General features: G+C 41.8%; 3 protein-coding genes across 6 annotated transcripts; 2 read left to right on the plus strand and 1 right to left on the minus strand.

The window, feature by feature from the left end:
• Positions 1–3,723: 3,723 nt before the first annotated feature.
• LOC112576302 (neuralized-like protein 4) lies at positions 3,724–6,388 on the plus strand. 2 transcript variants are annotated; one of them, XR_003101795.1, is made up of 4 exons: positions 3,724–3,850; positions 4,118–4,295; positions 5,000–5,179; positions 5,537–6,388. XR_003101795.1 is itself a non-coding variant. In XM_025258658.1 (4 exons), the coding sequence occupies exons 1-4, from the start codon at positions 3,827–3,829 to the stop codon at positions 5,567–5,569; spliced, it is 390 nt and encodes a 129-aa protein (XP_025114443.1). In that variant the 5' UTR covers positions 3,730–3,826; the 3' UTR covers positions 5,570–6,388. The 2 variants fall into 2 exon arrangements, 1 of the variants encoding a protein (XP_025114443.1); XM_025258658.1 differs by having other exon boundaries at positions 3,730–3,850; positions 4,118–4,270.
• Positions 6,389–7,458: 1,070 nt separating this feature from the next.
• On the plus strand, positions 7,459–21,463 carry LOC112576291 (protein PML-like). Of its 3 annotated transcripts, XM_025258642.1 has the most exons (6): positions 7,459–7,507; positions 18,088–19,176; positions 19,522–19,674; positions 20,110–20,196; positions 20,721–20,897; positions 21,240–21,463. In XM_025258642.1, exons 2-6 carry the CDS (start codon positions 18,088–18,090, stop codon positions 21,270–21,272), a joined length of 1,539 nt encoding a protein of 512 aa, XP_025114427.1. In that variant the 5' UTR covers positions 7,459–7,507; the 3' UTR covers positions 21,273–21,463. The 3 variants fall into 3 exon arrangements, with proteins under 3 accessions (XP_025114427.1, XP_025114426.1, XP_025114428.1); XM_025258641.1 differs by lacking the exon at positions 7,459–7,507 and having other exon boundaries at positions 18,073–19,176; XM_025258643.1 differs by lacking the exons at positions 7,459–7,507; positions 20,110–20,196 and having other exon boundaries at positions 18,073–19,176.
• Positions 9,587–15,662, minus strand: LOC112576263. Its single transcript, XM_025258583.1, has 2 exons — positions 15,023–15,662; positions 9,587–11,716 (listed from the first exon to the last, which is right to left on the minus strand). Exons 1-2 carry the CDS (start codon positions 15,617–15,619, stop codon positions 9,911–9,913), a joined length of 2,403 nt encoding a protein of 800 aa, XP_025114368.1. The 5' UTR covers positions 15,620–15,662; the 3' UTR covers positions 9,587–9,910.
• Positions 21,464–21,570: the final 107 nt, after the last annotated feature.

Here is a 21,570-nt window from a genome sequence, read left to right on the forward strand (position 1 = left end):
TTTTACGAATATCTAATCTCTTCCTCATTGTGTGGTTGTTGCACCTTCAAAACATTTTTAAGCTTTCCTTCTGATGTTACCTAAAGGTAATCAATTTACATGTTTTATTAATTATTACATTACAGAATTATTCTAAACTCAGGATTTGCTGGATAAAAAAAGGAGTCGTTTAATGTCTGATGTGATTTATTTCATGAAACTATTTTGAGGAGAGGCAGTTGTGTGGTATTGTCGCTCATCTAATCATCGATCTATTCATGTGTCGACAACACCCTTCCTGAATGAAAACAACCAACAGTATAAAGGGAATGCCTTGTTTCTTCCCAAAAGTTGAGGTTTTTTGCAGTCATATATCATTTTGAGAATGATACTGATACTAGTTGAGATACTAATAATTTTTGAACCCTAAATTCATGATGATATTATTTGCAAAGCTAATATTAATGAATTCAAACAGTTTCTTTCATTCCATGCTTTTTGGTGGTGAAGAAAACCATTAAAGTTAACTGCATTGGTTTTAAATAAAATTGAAGAATTAATCGTTATCCTCTCTTCTTGAAGTATTACCATACCAGAGTGTAGAATTCCACGAATAGCTCTCTGGAATAAATAGTGTGTTATCTAAACTTAATTTAGAAGATTATTATTTGATATGATTTGAACTTAAAATATGTTATAAAGTCCTTGTAAGGTCATAAAGTAATGTATTTTTCACAGAAGAAAAAAGATTAATGCATTCTATAATTCCATTGTAAATCCTTCACATAATTGAGAGAAACATTATTGTATATGTCTATCATATAGACATCCTTAAACCATTATTTAAGCAGCTAGGGAAGATTTTAACATTCTCTTACTGCTCCCAAACCATTGAAAGACTGAAGCTATTCAATAAATCTTTAACTGCAATTATAAATCTCAATGGATTCTATTAGCTTCATGAATTTTGTAGATAAATCAATAAGCAACTCTGGAATACTTATGCGCAGTACACAATTTTACCAAAAACATTTCTCAGAAATGGTTAAGTTTGTTTGAAGAAAAACCCAACCCAAGTCCAGGTCTACATCCCTTGTCAATTAAAAGCTGTAAGTTTTTCATAACACGGCCTGTCGTAGCGATCTAACAATAACTCTTGACACGTAAGTACAGTGATACCTCGACATACGAGTGCCCTGACATACGAGTGATTTGAGATACGAGCCGCTGAGCGAGCAATATTTTGCTTCGAGATAAGAGCAAGATTTGAGATACGAGGAATCGCACACTACACCGCTGCACACGACACAAACATGCGGGGCGGATGTTGGGGTCGTGTGCAGCGTCTAACAGTTTCTCCCACCTCAGACTAGACCTCAGTCTGTGTGCTTGTTTCCCTCGTTTTCGAAACATTTTTGATAAGTTGGGTTCGCGTTTTTTGCTTTTTGTACATTTACAAAACATTATTCCATTTATTTTTGTAACCATGGGTCCGAAGAAGAAGATGATGTCTATTGCATTAAAGCGCGAAATCGTAGAAAAACATGAGCAAGGTGTGCGAGTAATTGACTTGGCGAGGATGTACGGGTGTAGCACATCAATGATATGTTCTGAGCTTAAACAGGAGTTGATAAAGGGTACAACGCCAGCTAGGGGTGTTACAATAATTTCTAAGCTCCGGACTTCTCTCCATGAAAAGATGGAGAAACTATTGACTGTGTGGGTGACAGAGAAGCAGCTTCAAGGAGGAACCTTAACACAAAGCATCATGTGTGAGAAGGCACGAGCGATTTACGGTGATTTGCTGAAGCAGATCCCACACACTTCCACAAACAAAGAATTTAATGTTTTTATAGAATATGTATTTGTTATTCATAAATAAATGTTTCTTCTTGTAAATACACTTTTTCTTATTCAAAAACACTTAACAAAAACAACTGAGGTGGTGTTTTGGGAGCTGGAACGGATTAATGGCATTTCAATTAATTTCAATGGGGAAAATTGCTTTGAGATACGAGCAATTTGACATACGAGCAAGGTTACGGAACGAATTAAACTCGTATGTCGAGGTACCACTGTAATAAGATATACTGTCAGGTCAGATTGAAGCCTCACTTAACTTGTTCACGTGAACACGTAACCCTGTGTAATAAAATGTCACTTGTAACCAAAGCAAACCGTCTTATCTTTGTAAGCTAAAGCATTACTCGGTAGGTCAGTAGATATACAATAACATTCATTGCTGTAGGTAGTCAGTTAAGTTCACAGTTTCTTTCAACGGTTGGAAACTTCTGCGACTTATTGGTAGTTTGTATTCCAAGATGGCTGAGCCACACGAAAGAGAGTGTGCCGTGTGCACCAATGACTTCACGACACCAAAAATTTTACCCTGTGGTCATCTCCTGTGTCGAGAATGTCTCATTACCTGGATGGACTCCAAACCTGATGCCGGGTGTCCGCTGTGTAGATGTCCTATAGTAGAGCAGTCAGATGGAAGTTCGTCTGACACTGTTGACGCCCTGCCGACAGACTTTGTGATGGAAGCGCTGGTGGAGAGCGCTCGTGTGCTGAGTAAAGATCACCTTTGTTGTGTGTGTGAGGACGTCAGGGCGGACTTCATCTGTATGCAGTGTCAGGACATGTTGTGTTCAGCGTGTACAAAGGCTCATAAAAAACTCTCGGTAAGCAGCAGTCACGATGTGGAGAGTGTCAGCACTGTGACACCTGAACGTCTGGCTGCCAGCCGCCCTGCACTGTGTGCTGACCACGGCGACAAACACGCGGAGTTCTTCTGCTTCAAGCACCAACTCGCTGTCTGCTCAGCCTGTAAGTCTGAGAAGCACAGAGAATGTCTAAATGTAAGTGACCTTCAGGATGAAATTGACAACAACTCAAAATTCACTTACCGATCTAACGAAGATTCTGGTAGAAGCGGAGCAGAAGCTAGAGCAGGCTATAGGTCAGCTGACGTCACGTCTACAGGACGTTGATGTCAGCGAACAAGAAGACATGGCGCAGGTGGACAAGACATGTGACCGTCTTCACAAGCTGTTGGAAGATGTTCGTAACAAGTGGAAGGAAAAAACACGTACGTCACATCTCCAAATCAGGAATTCATTACATGACGTCAAGACGGACCTTAGCAACCGTCTAGGTAAGGTGACGTCACACAAACACATTGTGACGCGAGCGGTGGCAGTGTCACCACGTCCTGCACTGATACAATTGACACAGGCTCTGACAGACAGGGTCAACAGCCTTGACCTCAGCGCCGACGTGAACGTAGAGCTGTTAATGAAGCCCTTGTCAAGTGAAAATAATATTGAAGAAGTTGTGGGACGTGTAGAAAGAGAGCTACTTATGTTGGAGCAGCAGAAAACAGAGTCAAAGGTAAACTATTTTCAAGCGAGAATGTAAGTGTGAGTAAAAATTACCTTCTCTATTGTTATGTGTAGATTCTCACAAATTGTTGTGTGAGTGAGTGTGTTTCTGTAACCCTAAGTCCGTGTTTATCGCTCTTTCTCTCTCAATGGGTGTGTGAATGAGATAGAGAAATAGCGACAGAAAAAGGTGTGTGCGTGTGTGAGAGAATGCTAAAGGAGTTTTGCCATCCAAAGGAATTCAGTATGTCATGCAATGAATTGTTGTTATTGTTACAATGAAACACTTGTTCATATATTTTATCCTCAAGACAATTGACATTTTTTCACAGTTGACGACACCGCCATCTGTCCTTGTGTTCCATGAAAATTGCGGGACTAACATTCGACTAACAAACTATAACACGACCGCGAAGAAGATAGAGCCAGAGCACATCGGTGATGGAGTGGTTGTGTCACGTGACGTTATGGTGGCAAACGTCTTGTATGAAGTAATGATGACACTTTATTTTTATTATTATTTACAATAAAATAAATATTTCAAAGGAAATGTTATGTTGCTGCTATGTACTTTTATTTTATGGCCTAGAGACGAAGAGATAACAAATCTAACATCTGTTTCATATTTTTATTTTAAATCAGTAACAAAAGATTTAGTATTAACCCATCTTAGCATACATTGTGTCTTATCGCGCTTTTCGCGGTGTAGGTCCCGTAGTCGCTGTTTGTCATGTCATGACACTGTAATGTTGATGCAGGTGGCAGTTGACGAAGTGTTAGCAGAAGACGGCTCGTTAAGCCTGGGTGTGATAACAAACCCTCATCCAGGCCTCGTTGTGACGATGTTTATCACAGGCCTTAAAGACTCCGTCATCATCGAGCCCGACTGCGTCTTTCACCAAAAATCACGTGTAGGTTTCCATGGCAACACGTAGGGTAAAATAGGAAAAGGGCTTGTTTGGTCTATGTGTGACAGATAAAGTTAAATGTTTTAATATTTTTTCTTCATCAGCATTCTTAACTGTTTCATTTTATGTCACTGTTTTAGTGAGTAGGTAAAACTCAGCGCCATTACCCAAATTTAATATTTCATTATCTTTTGAAAATTATTGCAGAAAGAGGTCAATAGTACTAACATTAGAGTTGTATGTGAATGTGAAGCTAATAAGTGAGCTGGGATATCTTAATAGGTCAAGATTGTGACAGTTTCCTAGTAACGCTTATAGAGGTGTGCCTCAGGAATAGAGTGGGATACTACCCCAGATGTGTGGAAATAATATCTTAAGCTGAGGAATATCCAATAAGTAAACCGAAATGCATCACATTAAAGCTTTAATTTTGCTGAGAAAATCAGATTTCAACTAAGTTCACTTTCCTTTGTGAATCACGAAAAAAAAAAACCCACCAAATCACCCTTGCCCTAAACCAAGATTTTGCCAATATTTGCCCAATAGATGATTTGCCTCATAGCTCGCAGAGGGGATCATATTTGTCTGTCATTGTTCACAGTAACAAAAACACTAACAGGTCACAATAGAATTCGAATTGGGAGTCAACTTGGGGGACTGATGGAATCAAATAATTTCACTTCTAAACCTATAATTTATTAAAAGCATTAGTCATCAGTCATTTGTCTTCAGGTGATGAGCACAATTGGCGAAGGTCTCAAGAGACTTCAAGTCGGGAGTCGAGTTGGGGTCCTGGTGGACACATCCAACGATCTTCACCTCTTCGTCGACGGACAGGACCGGGGTGTTGCAGCAAAAGATGTTAAACAACCCTGTTTTGCTGTCTTTGATATTTACGGTACAGTTAATAAGGTAATATCATAGGTAAAAGTAACATTATAGAGATGTTTGTGGTTGCCTAGGGAAACTTTAAGGGTCTTTTACATGTTAACATCGAAAATGAACCTTGACATCTGTAAGTCATGAATGATGAAAACAAAGCCACTTTTATTTCATTTTTGATTATAGCAACTTACAAGTGTACTTTTTTTAATACTTCTTTTTAAATTCTGTTTAGACATTTTGTTGTGGTTCGTAGTAGAAGAAATAGTAGCAGAAGTAGTAGTAATAGATCCCAGAGCTTTTCTTTAACTTTTTTTTTTTTTGTATGTATGTATCGTATTAAACCATGTTTACCTGATCCATGCTACTTTTGTCTTCGTTGAGTAGGTCACAGCACTTCCTCCATCTAGAAGGATATGAAAAAATGTGAAGAACAAAAAGGCTGTGATAGGAACAAGTGAATATGTTCTTGATTTACGACATCAGCCTGGGTATTGATATTGCCATTGTCAGCCCTAATGTATTTATTTAATTCACCTGTTTACTATCCAAAACAAAAAATGTTGAACTGTTTCGCGTTTTATTTTTTTTTTTGTTGAAGCCCATGAAAAAACTATTAACATGAGACTTTTATTGCAGTTATATCAGCTGCCCTTTACCCCCTCCAGACACACAGTTATGTACAGACAAAGATTTTCAAACTGCAACATCGCTCCTGCCCAGTTCCCCTTACAGATTCTTTTCCTACATATATACTTTCTCCCAGGGCAAAATTAAAGTTGGCTCTCACTTGGCCTTCATCCGTTTTGCTTTGTTTTTGCTACTCATTATCTGAAATTATTTTTCGGCAACCGTAAAAGTGACTAGGTGGTACTGTGAGCTTCTCTTTGATTCTACTCACTCTTTATCTTTATCAATGAAGGTGAAGGTGTGTAGCTCGATCTGCTTAAACTACCAAGAATGTACTGCCCATGCGCTGAATGATTCTTTTTGTATTGTTCCTGGCTTCTCTATTGCGCTTTTATTGGTATTTCAATATGTTTCGACTGAAAGATTAAGATTTTTGAGTTTTCATTGACAAATTGTCCTTCATTTACTCAGTACGAGATTTACTTTTAGCATTATTGATAGATAAAAGGTTTCTTGTATCAGTTAACATACTTAAAAATTTGATGTGTATTGTTGAAGCAATAAAGACTTTAAATCTTTCAGCAATCTACAGGGTTTACAATAAGTTGCCTTCTATTACCTGACGTTCAATTTTTGTAAAACTAATTGTTTTTACTGTATTGCTCATTCTTTACTTTTAAAAACTTTTCACCTCTTGTATTAAATTGTTCTTTATAGTTGTCACTTAATTTTATATCGTTCATAGGTTATATAAAAGTTGATAATTTTTTTCAAGAAAAAGTACTAATTTTGAATCACTGCATACAGTCTTCAGAGAGTAATACTTAAAAGTATAAGTCTTCACATACAAGCATATATCTGTACCTATATACAAAATATTTTTAGTCACCAGGTTATTTATATAAATTTTTAGACATAACTTTTACTGCTCCTACACACAGTCTACCTGCTACCCTTTTACTACTCATGTTGCTAATTCTACTACTCTTCCACTGCTGAATGAAATGTATTAATTCAAAATTAAAGTGTTTGTTTTTCTATTTAACTAAAGTAAACATTTGGTTTAATCGCAGAAGCAGAGCCTTACTTTAACACAATAAAAGGCTAGATGCCATCTCTAACAAACAGCAAGCAGTCAGTGACAGCAGGGATAGAAGGTGGTCTGTTCTATGTACATTGTACACTGTATAAGTAATTTATATATAATGTTTGCACAAGAATATATTCAATTTATGGATTATAATAATACTATCTGTTTCATTTTACCACCAAAAATATATCTATGCAGGGAACTATATACATGTATCTGTTTATATATTTTTATACAAATGTCTGGTTTGTGGTATTAAAAGATTGAGAAGTAATTACTAATAAGGACATGTAGCCACTGTCCTTAAAGCAGCAAAAGATGTCATATAACAAATTCTTTTCTTCTTTATCTTTATGGTAAATTAGTAGAAGTAGTCAGAGATCTGGCCTTTGGGAATATTTCAACTGCCGCTATCAACTGAAAAAAAAAAATTCCTTCAATGTATACATTTATTTACACCTGATACACTCACTGCACACACATCCTGTGGCTTGTGATACTCTACAGTGCGAACAGAGAGTTAGTTATTCACAGTGTAGAGTGTCTTCTATTTAAAGTTATCAACACAGAACATACACCTGTCTACTCACACGGAAATTCCCTGTTGAGAAGAACGGTTTGCTTCCGGGAAGAGTCAGGTAAGTAACCTTGCTTAAACTGATCAAAGGCGGATAAACTGTTATTTTTAAGAGTTGTTAAGAATCTTATCGATCAATTTGTACTATTAAACCTGTAACTATGCATTTTTGTAAAACCTAGATATAATTTCTGTTAATAATGATATTCGTACACCTCTTTAATGTATCGACGTTTCTTTCCGACAATATGATGAGAAATATGCAACAAGTATTAATCGTAGCCTCACAGCATGCTCAAAATAAGAGAATTATTTTTATGAATACTAAAAAAATTAAAAGAATTTCCGTTACATAAGCTATAATAAATTAACATTTGTTTACTTTTTAGTCATTTTACGACACTCAGACATATTAATGATAGACACGTCAGATTTACGGTAGCACTGACAAGGGAAGCTACTGTAGCAGGGTAAGAATTGGTCTCTTCCCACAATCCTTCCACACCAACACAAAAGACAACGCTCTCGTGGGTTCTTAGTTTGTATTACTGATGCCAGTCGATGCTGCTGGCGCTGTCGAGCTTTGATCTCACATACTTTCTCCCTCACACTAACTGCCCTGTCTCCTTATATACCCCTCGGGTGGGTCACTTTTCGCGGTCTTCTGCATCAGCACTTTTTCCGCAAGCATCAGCAAAACTTTTTTCGCCCTCTTATGCATCAGCACTTTTTCCCGCAAGCATCAGCACTTTTTCCGCAAGCATCAGCACTTTTCCTGCATGCATCAGCAAAACTATTTTCGCCCTCTTCTGCATCAGCACTTTTTCCGCAAGCATCAGCAAAACTTGCACTAAATGATTACAGGCCCGTGGCATTGACCTCTATTGTTATGAAATGCTTCGAACGCATCATCCTTCGCACACTTCTCTCACAGACACAACAACACCTCGATCCCTTTCAATTTGCATACAAACAGCACAGATCCACTGACGATGCCACACTCACTCTTCTGCACAATGCATACTCTCACTTAGACAGGTCTGGCTCCTATGTACACATTCTTTTTATTGATTTTTCTTCTGCATTTTAATACTATAACAGCCTCATCTGTTAGCTCTGAAACTTCTTCAACTTGATGTCAGCCCCAAACTCATCCTATGGATTGTTAACTTTCTGGTAAACGTTCCCAGACAGTCTGTTTCCAGCATGCACTCTCCTCTTCCAGAAATACATCTGTTGGGAGCCCTCAGGTACATGTCTCTCGCCTGTCATCTTCACCCTCTATACCAATGACTGTCGTGGCACTGATTCATCTCTCTTGATTAAATACTCTGATGATACTGCTCTCCTAGACCTTCTCCAACTCACACTCTGCCTATGTTGATGCAGTAGATAAATTTCATAACTGGTGCAAAGAAAACTATCTTGATCTAAATGTAAAGAAAACAAAAGAGCTGGTGATTGATTTCAGACGCAAGAGCACTGTTATCCCTGACCTCTATATTGATGGTGCCAAGGTTGAACGTGTTGAAGTACAAATATTTAGGAACTGTGATTGACGACAAACTCACTTTTAACACCAATACTGAGGTTATTCATAAGAAATGTCAATCTCGATTGTACTGTTTTACAAAAAACTCCGTTCCTGGATGTCAACAAAAAAGGTTTTAAGTGCTTTTTTATAGATGTTTTCTTTGAGTCTGTGTTGACATTTGGATTTTTATGTTGGTATGGAGGATTGAGAGCTAGTAATAGGAATGTGTTAGATAGAGTTGTGCGTGTGAGTGGGAAGGTGATTGGGGAGAAGCAGGAGTGTCTGAGTGAGTTGTATGCGAGGCGAGTAGTACGGAAAGCGAGAGTGATTGTGAAAGATAGTACACATGTTTTAGCTCAATACTATAACCTTCTTCCGTCCAAGAGACGTTTTATTGTACCCAGAGCTTCCACTGCCCCGTTCTCGAATAGTTTTATACACCAGTCTGTTGTATTACTGAATAAGTGTTGGAAGGATTTGTGAGTGTGAGGGTGTGGGTGTGTGGTTTTGGGAATATAGTTTTAGTGTTGTTTCTTATTTAGTCGGGTATTTACATGGACTGTAGGTGTTTGTGTGAGATGATAGTTTGAGTGGAATTAAGTTGTTATTAAGTTTTTATTATAAGTTTTATTATCAGCCAGTTGTTTTACCACGTCTTTTAATTTCTCCTAGTGAGATAATAAAGTTAAATTGAATTGAATTGAATTGAATTGAATTGAACTATTTTCGGCCTCTTCCGGCGACCACCCACCATCGCCGCCCCCTTGTCTACACACTACCATATACACCCCCTCGAGGAGAAATGTTGTCCTCGACATTTAAAACTAGAACCCATATTTTTTTCCAAATGTAACGTGCTATAAAAATATATACATCTTAGGCAAACTTATAAACATAAATGTACAAATTGTTGCTGTAGCCATGTTGCGTTTATAACAGTGGCCAGACAGCCTTAATGAGCGTGGTCACCACAGTCTCAGGCAGTTTTTCTAAAGATAGCTTGCTCAGCAGCATTTTCAGTTTGTCACATTTAAAGCTATAATTACCTAGTGTTTGCTGCTGGCGAAGTATGTAGTCTTCGCTCCTCATCCACGTCGGTTGCTGACGTGGCCTTGTGGACGCTCGCGGGGCGTGGCGTGGTGACAGAGGCGGGGTAACCACTGCACGTGGCTTAGCCCCCTCCTCATCTCTCCCTCCTTCCTGAACATCCGGCACTTGACTGTCGTTGTCATTGGGCAGTGGAGGAAGGGTGGTGCTCTCTGAATCAGGATCAGGGAGTGGCCTGGGTGGTTCTGCCTCATTGTCCGCTCTTGCTTGCTGTTCTTGGTCACTGTCATCACTCGCCGGCGGCTGTCCTCTTGATCTGGTAGTTGGCGGCCGGGTATGTACGACCACAGAGCTAGACGTGTCACTGTCTCTCTCATTTTCACCGGCGGATGACTCTGCACTAGATGTGTCGTCCTTTCTGAACTGGCGGCGTGGCTTTCGTTTCCTCCGATAAAGCGAGTAATCCCTCGCATCTTCTGGTTGATGCGCATCCTGTATTAATCCGCTCACTGGTAGCAACATGTTGCGGCGAAGAGTCCGTTTTTTCTTTGATCCATTTGTATGCTCAGTTGCGTCCTTTACACGTGTGAGTTTGCCACTATTATTAGTTCCACTGGTTCCAGAATTGTCGGTCTGGACGCTAATCGTGTCTCTGCCCGCCTGCTGTTTCACTGTCAAATCAGGCGAGATAACCACTGAGTTTACAGAGTCTGGTGCCGCTTCCGTCATACCCATGGCACTTTCACACGAAACATTGTTGACTGATCTGATGGTCGTTGTCTGTAAACCGCGCGCGTACGGCTTGTTGCGATTCATGCGCGGCGCTCTGTTCCGCATCGCTAGGCAGCGAAAGGAACGATGCAGTACTGGTTGTAGCTGTGCGTCCTGCAGGAATTGGGATCCTTGCTTGTCTTGTGCCTGGTGCATAAGCTGTTCCAGGACATTGGTACCTAGCTGCACTGGAACACTGTCACTATATCTGGTTGCTGGAATGACCAGCAGTAGGCAGGGGAGACTATCAGTCCCGCCCCCTGCCCCCTCCACTCGTATATCCGCTTGGATGTATCCTACGTACGGGAGCATTCGGCCATCCGCACACTCAATACGTAACACTTCTTGAAGCGGACAGACGGCCAGGTGTGCCAGCTTCTGGCGATGGAATGTCTCCGTCACCGTTGATACAGTGGCACCTGTATCCAGCAGCGCTGCCGTGGCCACACCTTCGATGCAGACATCTACACATGTGCTGGGTCCTATCAATGTTTTCTCGCCAGCGGGGCCGTGTGCCGGTGAACGTTGGTCAACCCGTTGCTCCTTTCTGCAGGTCAGCCTGTAGTTTAGGGGCTTGCGCAGATGGTCAATGCGCATGCGACACCCCACTTTGATGTGGCCCTTGCCGCCACACCTGAAGCATGTAGGCCCGTCGTCCTCGTAGCTGGAGCGTGGTGGCCGCTGGTTTAACGCCTTGCCAGCCGCAGGCTCGTTGCGTGGTCCTTGTTGCAGTTGGTGCCGCAACGACTGCACCTCAGCCGACAGCTTCCTGACCTCTGCATTCCAGTCTTCGGCCGGGATGGTTTGTGCAGCGTTGACCGCCGCTTGCTTTCCAGCACCTGTCTTTGGTGCTGGTCCCTCGGCCTCCTGCTCGGCCTGCCTTAAGCTGCGAAATAGAGCGTCCACGTCTGTCTCCATTTCGAACTTGTCATCATCATCATCATCATTCCTTGCTACTCCTCAAGGAGCATAGGGCCGCAACAACACCTCGCCAGCGAACCCGGTTTTGGGCAGCCCCCCTCAGTTGGGCCCATGTGGTTCCGGCAGCCTTTGCCTCGCTCTCTACTGATCTTCTCCAAGTCTGTTTTGGTCTCCCAACTTTCCTCTTCCCCTGCGGGTTCCAGTCAAGTGCCTGCCTGGCAATGGTGTCAGCTGGTTTGCGCAGGGTGTGTCCTATCCAGCCCCACTTGCGCTTTTTGATGTCTTGACTAGTGGCATTCTTGTTAGTTCTTTCCCACAGGCTGCTGTTGGAGATCCTCTCAGGCCATCTTATTCTCAAAATATGGCGAAGGCATCGGTTGGTAAAGGTCTGGAGCTTGTTGTTGATGGTGTTTGTCACTCTCCAAGTTTCAGAGCCATACAGTAGGACTGCCTTCACATTGGTGTTAAATATGCGGGTCTTGCTGCGAAGGGATAGTGCTCGGGAGTTCTAGATGGGGCGCAGACTGTTGAAAGCATGCCTGGCCTTGTTTATGCGGCTTCTGATGTCGTCGTCCGCTCCACCATCCTTGCTGACGATGCTCCCCAGATATGTGAAGCGGTCTGTTTCTAGGATGTTCTCTCCTTGAAGTTGAATTGGGAGTTCCTGCTTGTTGTTGAATTTCATCACTTCGGTCTTCTTTTTGTTGATCTTTAAGCCGGTCTTTTCTGCTTCCTCTGCCAGCTTGCTCAGTTTGGTTTGTGCATGCTGCTGCCGATGAGATAGGAGACTAATGTCATCTGCAAAGTCCAGGTCTTCTAGCTGTTTAGTGAAGGTCCACTCGATACCGGTGTTGTTGTCTTGGGTCGTCTTACGCATAACCCAGTCTATGACCATCAGGAAGATTGTCGGTGATAATATGCAACCCTGTCTTACACCAGTCTTCATTAAAAAAGGTTTAGTGAGTTTGCCATTATGGATAACTTGGCAGGATGAGTCTTCGTACAATCCCTGGACGATGTTTATGAATTTAGGTGGAATACCATAGTCGTTCATCAGTCTCCAGATGACGTCCCTGTCTACACTGTCGAAGGCCTTCTCATAGTCCACAAAGGTTATATAAAGGGAGGATTGCCATTCGATGGACTGTTCTATGATGATACGAAGGGTTGCAATGTGGTCAGTGCATGATTTGTCCTGGCGAAACCCTGCTTGTTCTGGTCTCATTCTCATGTCTAGTGCCTTCTTCAGTCTCTCTAGTATTATCCTTGTCAGGACTTTGCTGGGGATGGACAGCAGCATGATTCCCCGCCAGTTGTTGCACTGGGACAGGTCTCCTTTCTTTGGTAGTTTGACCAGGTGGCCTAATTTCCAGACTGCTGGGACTAGCTCTTGTTCCCAGATCTTGTGTAGGAGGGGCTGTAAAATTGTTGCTGTTGTTTCTGGGTCTGCCTTTAATGCTTCTGGAGGTATGCCGTCCGGGCCTGCTGCTTTGCCATTTTTCATGCTTTTGATAGCTTTGATGATTTCTGTCTTAGTGGGAGGGCTGGTGTTGACGTGAAGTTGTTCAGTTGCTGGTGGTATGTCAGGTAAGGATGGTGGATGAGGTCTATTCAGCATCTCTTCGATGTACTCCATCCAGCGGTCTCTTTGCTCTGCATCATTTGTTATGGTCTTGCCGTTTTTGTCTTTCACCGGCTTGTTTGAGTTTACGCTCTTGCCTGACAGAGTTCGTGTTATTTCATATAATCTCTTCATGTTTCCCTGTGTGGCTGCTGTCTCTGCTTCCTCTGTTAGTTCATGGGTGAAGCGTCTCTTGTCCTCCCTTGCCGACCTCTTCACTTGGCGGTTGGCTTCCCAGTATTTCGCTCTGAGACCTTCTTTCTCTTGCTGGTCTTGGCACTGGTTGAGCTTCTGTTTCAGTCCCTTTCTTGATTCAATCTTTGCCCAGGTCTCTTGGGTCATCCATTCCTTATGTTTTCTTTCCCTCTTTCCTAGAACATCTGTACAGGTTGACTTCCAAATTCTTTTGAGTGTTGACCAGTGTTCTTCCACAGATTCTTCCGCCAATCCTGAAAGGGCCTCATACTTATTCTTAATTTCACAGTTATAAATTTCCCGTGTCTCCTTGTTCTTGAAGTACTGGGTATTGAACTTGTGATGTGGTCTGCCTGCTGTATCAATGAAGGACTTCAGCTTGATCTTGAAGACTGCTATTAGAAGCTGGTGGTCTGAAGCAGCATCTGCTCCTCTTCTCACTCTGACATCTTGGAGACTCCTTCTCCACCTTCGACCAACTGTTATATGGTCGATCTGGTTTTCCGTCTGGCCATATATGGGGAAGTCCACGTTGTTTTGTGTATATTCTTGTGTGGGAATACAGTGCCACCAATGACATGGTCGTTGAAAGCGCAGAAGTCTATGAAGAGCTCCCCGTTTTCATTGCAGGTGCCGACGCCATGTCTTCCCATGATGAGCTCTCTGTTGGTGTTGTCATCTCCACTTTGGCATTTAGGTCTCCCATAATAATCTTCAGATCTCTTCTTGGTGTACGGTCAAGAAGAGACTGCAGGGAGTTATAGAATTCTTCTTTTTCCTCTTCATCTGCGGCATTTGTTGGTGCATAGCACTGGATGATGGTAGTCTTCCTTCCTTTAGCATTGAATCTTGCAGACATGAGCCGTGGTGAGACTGGTTCCCAGGCCCTCAGCGCCTTTGTTGCCTCTGTTGACATCAGCAATGCTACTCCCTGGGAATGGTTGTGGTCCAGGTCTTTGTGGCCAGAGTAAATGATGGTTTCCCCTGATGTTAGTCTGGCCTGCCCACTTCCATTCCATCTGGTTTCACATAACCCGAGGACCGTGATATTGTATCTTCTCATTTCCCTCGCCACTTGAGCTGATTTTCCACTTTCATAGAGGGTTCTGATATTCCAGGTCCCTATCCTAGTTCTTGCCTTGGTCGTCAGAAGATGAGTCGGCGAGCTGGCTTCCCTAGGGCTTTCACCAGCCTGCGTCATGAGCTCTTCTGGAGAGGAATCTTCCTGACCAGGCCCTTGTTGTGATATTGTTGCAGTTTCTGTAACAGTTTACGTTTTACTTGAATGGGTTGTTAACCCATAGCAAAACCCCCAACCTGGAGGGCCAGGGTGCAACATTTTAGTCTGGCCTCTACCCTGACAGACCTGTTCGGCTTGGTTGGACCTGCCAGGAGCACAAGGCTCCCGCCGACATAGCTCTGTGGGTCGTCGAGGCACACAAGCCACCACACCACTACAAGGTAAGTTGCACCAGTTGGTGGTGGATTTCGAACTTGTAGGCAGTTCGATCCTTTAGGGGTTGCCGTAGGCCTCCCCACAGTCTGCAGTGCAGCGTCTCGCTGTATGCGCGTCTTTCTATCAGGCGCGCACTCAGGGCTTGTGTCAGGATGTCTTCTATGCGACACCGCCACTGCGTGACATTCTCCCCAGCCTCCTGGCGCGGAGTGTAGAAGGACCCGAGTAGATCTTGGTCACACACCACGAGACCAAAAATACTGTCAAATTTCTGCAGCACCTCGCTCAATGTCGCGTGCGGGCACAGACGCATGGCCACTCTGGCCGCCTCTCCTTTCAAAGAACGGCGGACAGCTTCCAACACAACAGCGTCTGTATACCTCCCCCGCAAACACATCAGTTCATACTTCCACAGGTCCAGCGCTGTGTCGTTCTTGCCCCCGGAAAATGGCGACAGTCGCGGTGTCTGTGGTCCGCTGGCATTCAGCGGCGCAGTCTCCACTCCATCCCTTGTCGCAGCGTACCCTGCCACCCATTGGCGCAGGTCGGCAGCGGTGTCTGCTGTTGGCTTCACTTCCAAATTCCTGAAGGCCTCCAACACTCGCTTCTCCTCTTCTGTTAGTTCCATTGTCTCTGGCGGCACTAAGCTGACTTGAGATGTTCAGTTTCGCCCAGTGCCCCACATTGGGCGCCAAAAATGTAGCAGGGTAAGAATTGGGCTCTTCCCACAGTCCTTCCACACCAACACAAAAGACAACGCTCTCGTGGGTTCTTAGTTTGTATTACTGTTGCCAGTCGATGCTGCTGGCTCTGGCGAACCTCGCTCTCACATACTTTTTTCCCCCATACTAACTGCCCTGTCTCCTTATACACCCCTCGGGTGGGTCACTTTTCGCGGTCTTCTGCATCAGCACTATTTCCCGCAAGCATCAGCAAAACTATTTTCGGCCTCTTCCGGCGACCACCCACCATCGCCGGCCCCTCGTCTACACACTACCATATATTGTCTGCTGAGAATAATCTTCAGTCTTACCTCTGAGCAAGGGGTCATCAATGGAAGAAAAACTGCTATCGTTTCTTAAATTTACGCCCAAAAAGCTTTTCTCTGAGAATGTTTTCAACTGACTTGTGCTCAGATAGACAGACGGACAACAATTATTCTGCTTACATTCTACATATGTTCCCCACTAACAATAAAAATCGCTACAATTTTTTACCCTTGATGTCTATGTCGTACAAAATGAGCCAGAGCTCCCCTATCTGCTTATCTATAACCGGTGCAGCTCAATTCCAGCGACACTCGTCCTTCCAAAAGGGTCAAGCAACACAGGAAAGTTGGACTTTAACCCACCAACGCCGAAAAGTAGCCGCTGCCGCATTTTATCCACAAAACAGGCAGCACGCGAGTGCACCGAAAGAGTTAATACCCGAGCTGGTTGTTGGCAAACAGTGAAGCCAAGCGACCCCTTTATCGCAACAAGAAGTGACAAAAAAACAAACTATGAAACCTTGGTATGACGCCGAACTGAGAGAGAGAGAAGCGGTTAATGAAAATTACAACTCTTTATTAACCAGGATGAAAGGATAAATAAAGTGTTTCTATCTAACACTATATACTCTGTCCGTCTGTGTGTGTGAGTGAGAGAGGGAGAGAGAATACGGAATACGAATATGAATGGTTTATGGCTATTTCCTTTGCCTGTCAAGTCTCGAACCTGCTTGCAAGCATTTGCGGGACCTTCGTTAATTAAAACTTGACCTTACCCAATATATAGGAATTATGTCCAAGAGACATGTGTTGTGGACAATAAAAGGTAGGACTGTTATACAGTTATCTCCCCTTGGCCTACGTTAATTGCGGCCCCTTATGTAGATGTTGCTAGTCCCGACTGGGCCACCGGTTGCTGAATGGGACAGCCAGACGGTTGTGCTGCCAGCTTGCCCACTTCACGATTGTCTTTATTCTAATTGCTCTAATCAAAACTTTGCCCTCACAAGTAACTAAACACACTAAAAGTAGAAAATAGATTTTCTACAATAATTTTCTTCAAACATCATTGACGTTATCAAATAATACAAGTTTTTTGTTATCTTATTCGAAAGGTCAGGGGTCGTGCAAGTACACATGCACCGGGTGGCTATTCGATCAGGTTACTCACCTTTGTTCACTCATGACACATGAAATGGAAGAAAGGGATGAGTACATTACAGGATAGGGGTGAGATAGTTGGGAGGGCAGCGTGGGGAAATGGGCCACCTTGTTGTGTTGCCAGGCGACCATGTAATATGAAGATGACGCTAAGACACTCCTTGTAACAAACCAAACAAATGCATCATCACGTGACAAAGACCCTGAAATAGATGATTAATAGATCATTTTTACAAAAACATTTTTGCTTTGAATTTATTAACAGTATAAAAAGTAAATAAAAGCAAGTTGATAAAGGCACTTGGGTTCGCTGGTTGTAATTATTTTCTCTTTTTAATATTTTTGTTTTTTCTTTCTTTCCTTTTCTTTTATTCTTTTATAACTTCTGATGTAAGAAAAGGTTGGGTTGTACTAGAAATGTGCTCGGATCTGATCCATTTTTCTTTATCTTCCACTGCTAACCCGGAATCTTGTGTAAGGTTTAGTTGACAGCTTGGATTAGGTCATGGTGATACTAAGGTCATATGATAAGAGGTGGTATGTGACAATCTCGATCTCTCCAATGAAGGGTCGTTTATTTGCACCGGTTGTAGTAGAGCTCACCTTCGATTTCTTTAAAGAAAAAGTATTCGAAAGGTTTCAGAAACTCCTTGAACAAAATTTGTGTTAGTCTCTGGCCGTTTTCGAAAGGATATTCCTGGATGTGTCGAAGCTTTTACACACAGAGGAGGCTTTCATGATGGACGACACGATTTCTATTGCTTTCAGGTTAACGTTGTGCCATCAAGAATTTCAAGCAACAAGTATTAAAACCATAGCTTGTGATACATGCTACAAGTCACTTTAAGTCCTTTGACAGTGCAAAAGGTCCAATCTAAAGTTATTGAAGTGTAGTTTCTATTCGATTTTCTAATTTGGATACTGCTGTTGACTATATCTTTTCCAAGATGGCGTCATCATCCGATCAGAGGACGGAGTTAGAATGTGCAATCTGCATGAATGGCTTCACCACACCAAAGATTTTACAATGTGGACATCTTCTCTGCCTTGGATGTGTAATTTCCTGGATGGATTCAAAACCTAACGCCGAGTGTCCTCTGTGCAGATCTCCTATAGTCGAGAAACATGGTCGACCAGGTCAAAGTTCATCTGACATTGCCGATGCCCTGCCAACAGATTTCGTGATGGAAGCGCTGGTGGATAGCGCTCGTGTGCTGAATAAAGATCCTGTTTGTTGTGTATGTGATGGTGTCAGTGCGGAGTTTATCTGTATACAGTGTCAGGACATGTTGTGTTCAGGGTGTGCTAGGGCTCATAAAAAGTTTTCTTCGACTCGCAGTCACGATGTGGAAGGTCTCAGCACTGTGACACCTGAACGTCTGGCTGCCAGCCGCCCTGCACTGTGTGCTGACCACGGCGACAAACACGCGAAATACTTTTGTGGCGACCACCGCCTCGCTGTCTGTTTACCTTGCAGCTTCATGAAACACAAAAACTGTTCCTTAATGAGGGAAATTGACGAAGAAATGAAGTCAGCTGAGACTTCAACGACTGATTTGACGAACAGACTCTCTCGGGCGGAGGAGCTTGTGGAACAGGCGATGGCTGAGGTGGACAATTGTTTGGAGGATGTGGATATCAGTGAAGCAAACGACGTGTCACAGGTAGACGCTGTATGTGACCGTCTTCGCAATCTGGTGGAAGGTTTTCGAAACAAATTAAAGGAAATCAGCCGTTTATCCCATTCGCAAGTCAGGACATCACTCAAAGAGTTTAAATCCTCATTTGGAGGGCGACTAGGTACCGTGATGTCACACAAAAATATTGTGGCTCGAGTCCGATCGGTGGCACCGTGTCCTGCACTCATACACGCGACCAAAACACTAACAGACAGGGTCAACAGCCTTGACATCGACGCTGACCTAGAAGCTGATGTCTGGGCCAATCCTTCCCTAGATACAAGTTGCTATAAAGACATTGTCAGACACATTGAGAAAGACCTACAAATGCTGGGAAGGATGAAAAGCGATCTTCAGGTAAAATAAAAATGACTTTTTTTTAATTATTTCTCCTCAAAGAAAACTGTAGAAACGGTCTGTGCCTCTGTTGTGTATGTAACTAGGTTTTTTCTTGTTAATTAAAGCAAAATCTGTTACCTTATCATATTATCTTTTAACTTTTCTTAAAGTCAGATTAAAAGAAGGGTTTCCTTAAAGTCTTTTCTTAAAACTACAACTCAGATACAATGTCTTATCGGTCTAATGAGACCCGATTAAGCAAATATATATATATTTTTTTATTTTCATACTTATTACATATATTACTACGGGTAAGTTCAAGATCCTATCCTAAATGAGGAAAATTGTTTTCATTGTGTGCAGAGGCAACACCTGGCTTTTCATGCAAATTCTGGCATCTTCAGTACACTGATCTTAGACAAGAAAATTGCAGGACAGAAAAATGATGGACTTTATTTTGCAAGACCTGGAGTAGTGGCATCTTGTCGGCCGGTAGAGCCAAACGTTTTATATCAGGTAATTATGATGATGATGATGATGATGATGATGATGATGATGATGATGATGATGATGATGATGATGCAATAGCAAGAAAATTAATCACCATAATGTTCTAAAATAAAAATATAACAATATTATATAATTTTGCAACTTTAACGAATAATAGACGTGTAGTAAAATAATTAATCACTGAAATAAAACACGTTAGTAGACATTCACATTATCAAAGATGTAACAGGTTCTTGGGTCAACGTCCAAAAGGGATCAATGGTTCACAAATTTCATTGCAGTTCTCATAACTGAAAAATAGAAATAGCCATCGTTTCTAGAACTATTTCCAGCTCTAAAAACAAACATTTAAGAAAAGAAGTACCTGTATCTGATTAATTAATTTAAAGGTAATTCCAAGTCAGTAGTAAAACAGAGAACTATTTGCCTTTGTGTGTGCAGGTCAGAGTAGACAAAACTATGTCCAAAGGTTTCGTGTACTATGGAATAACAGAAACTAAACCCTCCAAACTTGACTCACTTCAAAAAGTAATTCAAACCTTGTATTTTAAGAATGTAAAATTACATTGAGCTTGATTTTTGACCTTGTCTTTTGTTTACAAACTTCTTACCTCATTTATTCAATGACCTATAATAAAAGACATCATTAGGTCAAAAGTCAAAAACATTTTAAATACTATTAAGTTCATGAAGTGGTATAGAGTATTATATAAACCAAAATATGCTAAAAACATTGACAGTCCCAGCTCGTTATCTCACTACCATCTGTCCAACATATCTGTTTCGTGAGGGGCGAGTGTGGCGACATAAAGAAGGAGCACGATACACCCTGTCACAAAATGTAGCGAGATACGGGGATGACGAGACGACGAGCGGAGAGATAACTAATTTAGACGACGATTCTAAATGAAATCCTGTATTTTCTCATTTCCTGAAACCTTTCTTTTTATGTTGAAAATTGTCTCCTCCGTCCTCGCTTTTGAAAAGTTTTGAATATTTCTACAAAACAAATTAGTTCGAAGTTTATTATTGCTACCTTTCTGTTTTGACAGAACTACGGTCTTTCAAGATGGAGACACTTGACAATGGAAAAAGGGCTGATAGGAGTGATGAAAGATTCATCTAATCATCTTCACTTTTACTTGGACGATCAAAAAATAGACACCGACACAGGTGATATTCCTCGACACTGCTATGCCGTGTTCGTACTCTTACCTGGCGTCCTGAAGGTAAACATGTTTCTAATTGTTTAAATTGCAAACTTCAAACTATTTTATTCTAAGCAATTCACGAATAAATAACGTATACTGTCTATAATTTTTTCTAGTTTTAAACTGATTATGTTTGCTGTACAACGCAGCTCACACCATCTAGAAGTGACATGAAAGTTGAGTTTATAAATTTAAAGAAGCAGCAAACTGCATTGAAAGAGAAATACAGCAGTGACTTTGGTAGTTTTACATCAAATGTAAGTCTTTACACACACCCCAAATCATATTATTTTTACTGATTATTTGACTTAGACTATGTCATTTACGAACACAGGGGATGTTTTTATTTTTATTGTGCAGGTGACGCTACTTCCTGTTGTCAAGATTGTCTAAACGAGGCCTTCATCGAAGGAAAGCGGTTAAAACAGTGTTACTAGAGGCGTTAAAGCTCATTGTTTCCAGATTTCAGTTCCTGTCCCGAGTACATTACACTGAAGCTGTTAATGATGATGTATAGAGATCTGTTTATATGGATATTTGTTTATACTGATCTTTGACCTGTGATATTACAATCATGTGACACATCTCTCGCTTTTGCTGTGGCTTGTGATAGACTGCACTGCCACTAGAGAGTTAGTCATTCAAGCAGCATTTTAACTTCTTATTAAAGCGAGCAGCAAAGAGCAATCAA

This window comes from Pomacea canaliculata, linkage group LG11, assembly GCF_003073045.1.
Source record: "Pomacea canaliculata isolate SZHN2017 linkage group LG11, ASM307304v1, whole genome shotgun sequence".
In the NCBI taxonomy this organism is placed as follows: domain Eukaryota; kingdom Metazoa; phylum Mollusca; class Gastropoda; order Architaenioglossa; family Ampullariidae; genus Pomacea; species Pomacea canaliculata.

What these genes read in the sequence shown, in the direction of transcription:
- LOC112576302 (XM_025258658.1), top strand. Translation starts at nt 3,827, where the DNA reads ATGGTGGCAAACGTCTTGTATGAA. An exon ending in TGGCAAACGTCTTGTATGAA is followed by an intron (nt 3,851 to 4,117) that starts GTAATGATGACA and finishes ATGTTGATGCAG; the next exon opens with GTGGCAGTTGACGAAGTGTT. An exon ending in TTTACGGTACAGTTAATAAG is followed by an intron (nt 5,180 to 5,536) that starts GTAATATCATAG and finishes TTCGTTGAGTAG; the next exon opens with GTCACAGCACTTCCTCCATC.
- LOC112576291 (XM_025258642.1), top strand. Translation starts at nt 18,088, where the DNA reads ATGGCGTCATCATCCGATCAGAGGACGGAGTTAGAATGTGCAATCTGC. An exon ending in AGCCAAACGTTTTATATCAG is followed by an intron (nt 19,675 to 20,109) that starts GTAATTATGATG and finishes TTGTGTGTGCAG; the next exon opens with GTCAGAGTAGACAAAACTAT. An exon ending in TCTTACCTGGCGTCCTGAAG is followed by an intron (nt 20,898 to 21,239) that starts GTAAACATGTTT and finishes TTTATTGTGCAG; the next exon opens with GTGACGCTACTTCCTGTTGT.
- LOC112576263 (XM_025258583.1), bottom strand. Translation starts at nt 15,619, where the DNA reads ATGGAACTAACAGAAGAGGAGAAGCGAGTGTTGGAGGCCTTCAGGAAT. An exon ending in GAACTGCCTACAAGTTCGAA is followed by an intron (nt 11,717 to 15,022) that starts ATCCACCACCAA and finishes GACAAGTTCGAA; the next exon opens with ATGGAGACAGACGTGGACGC.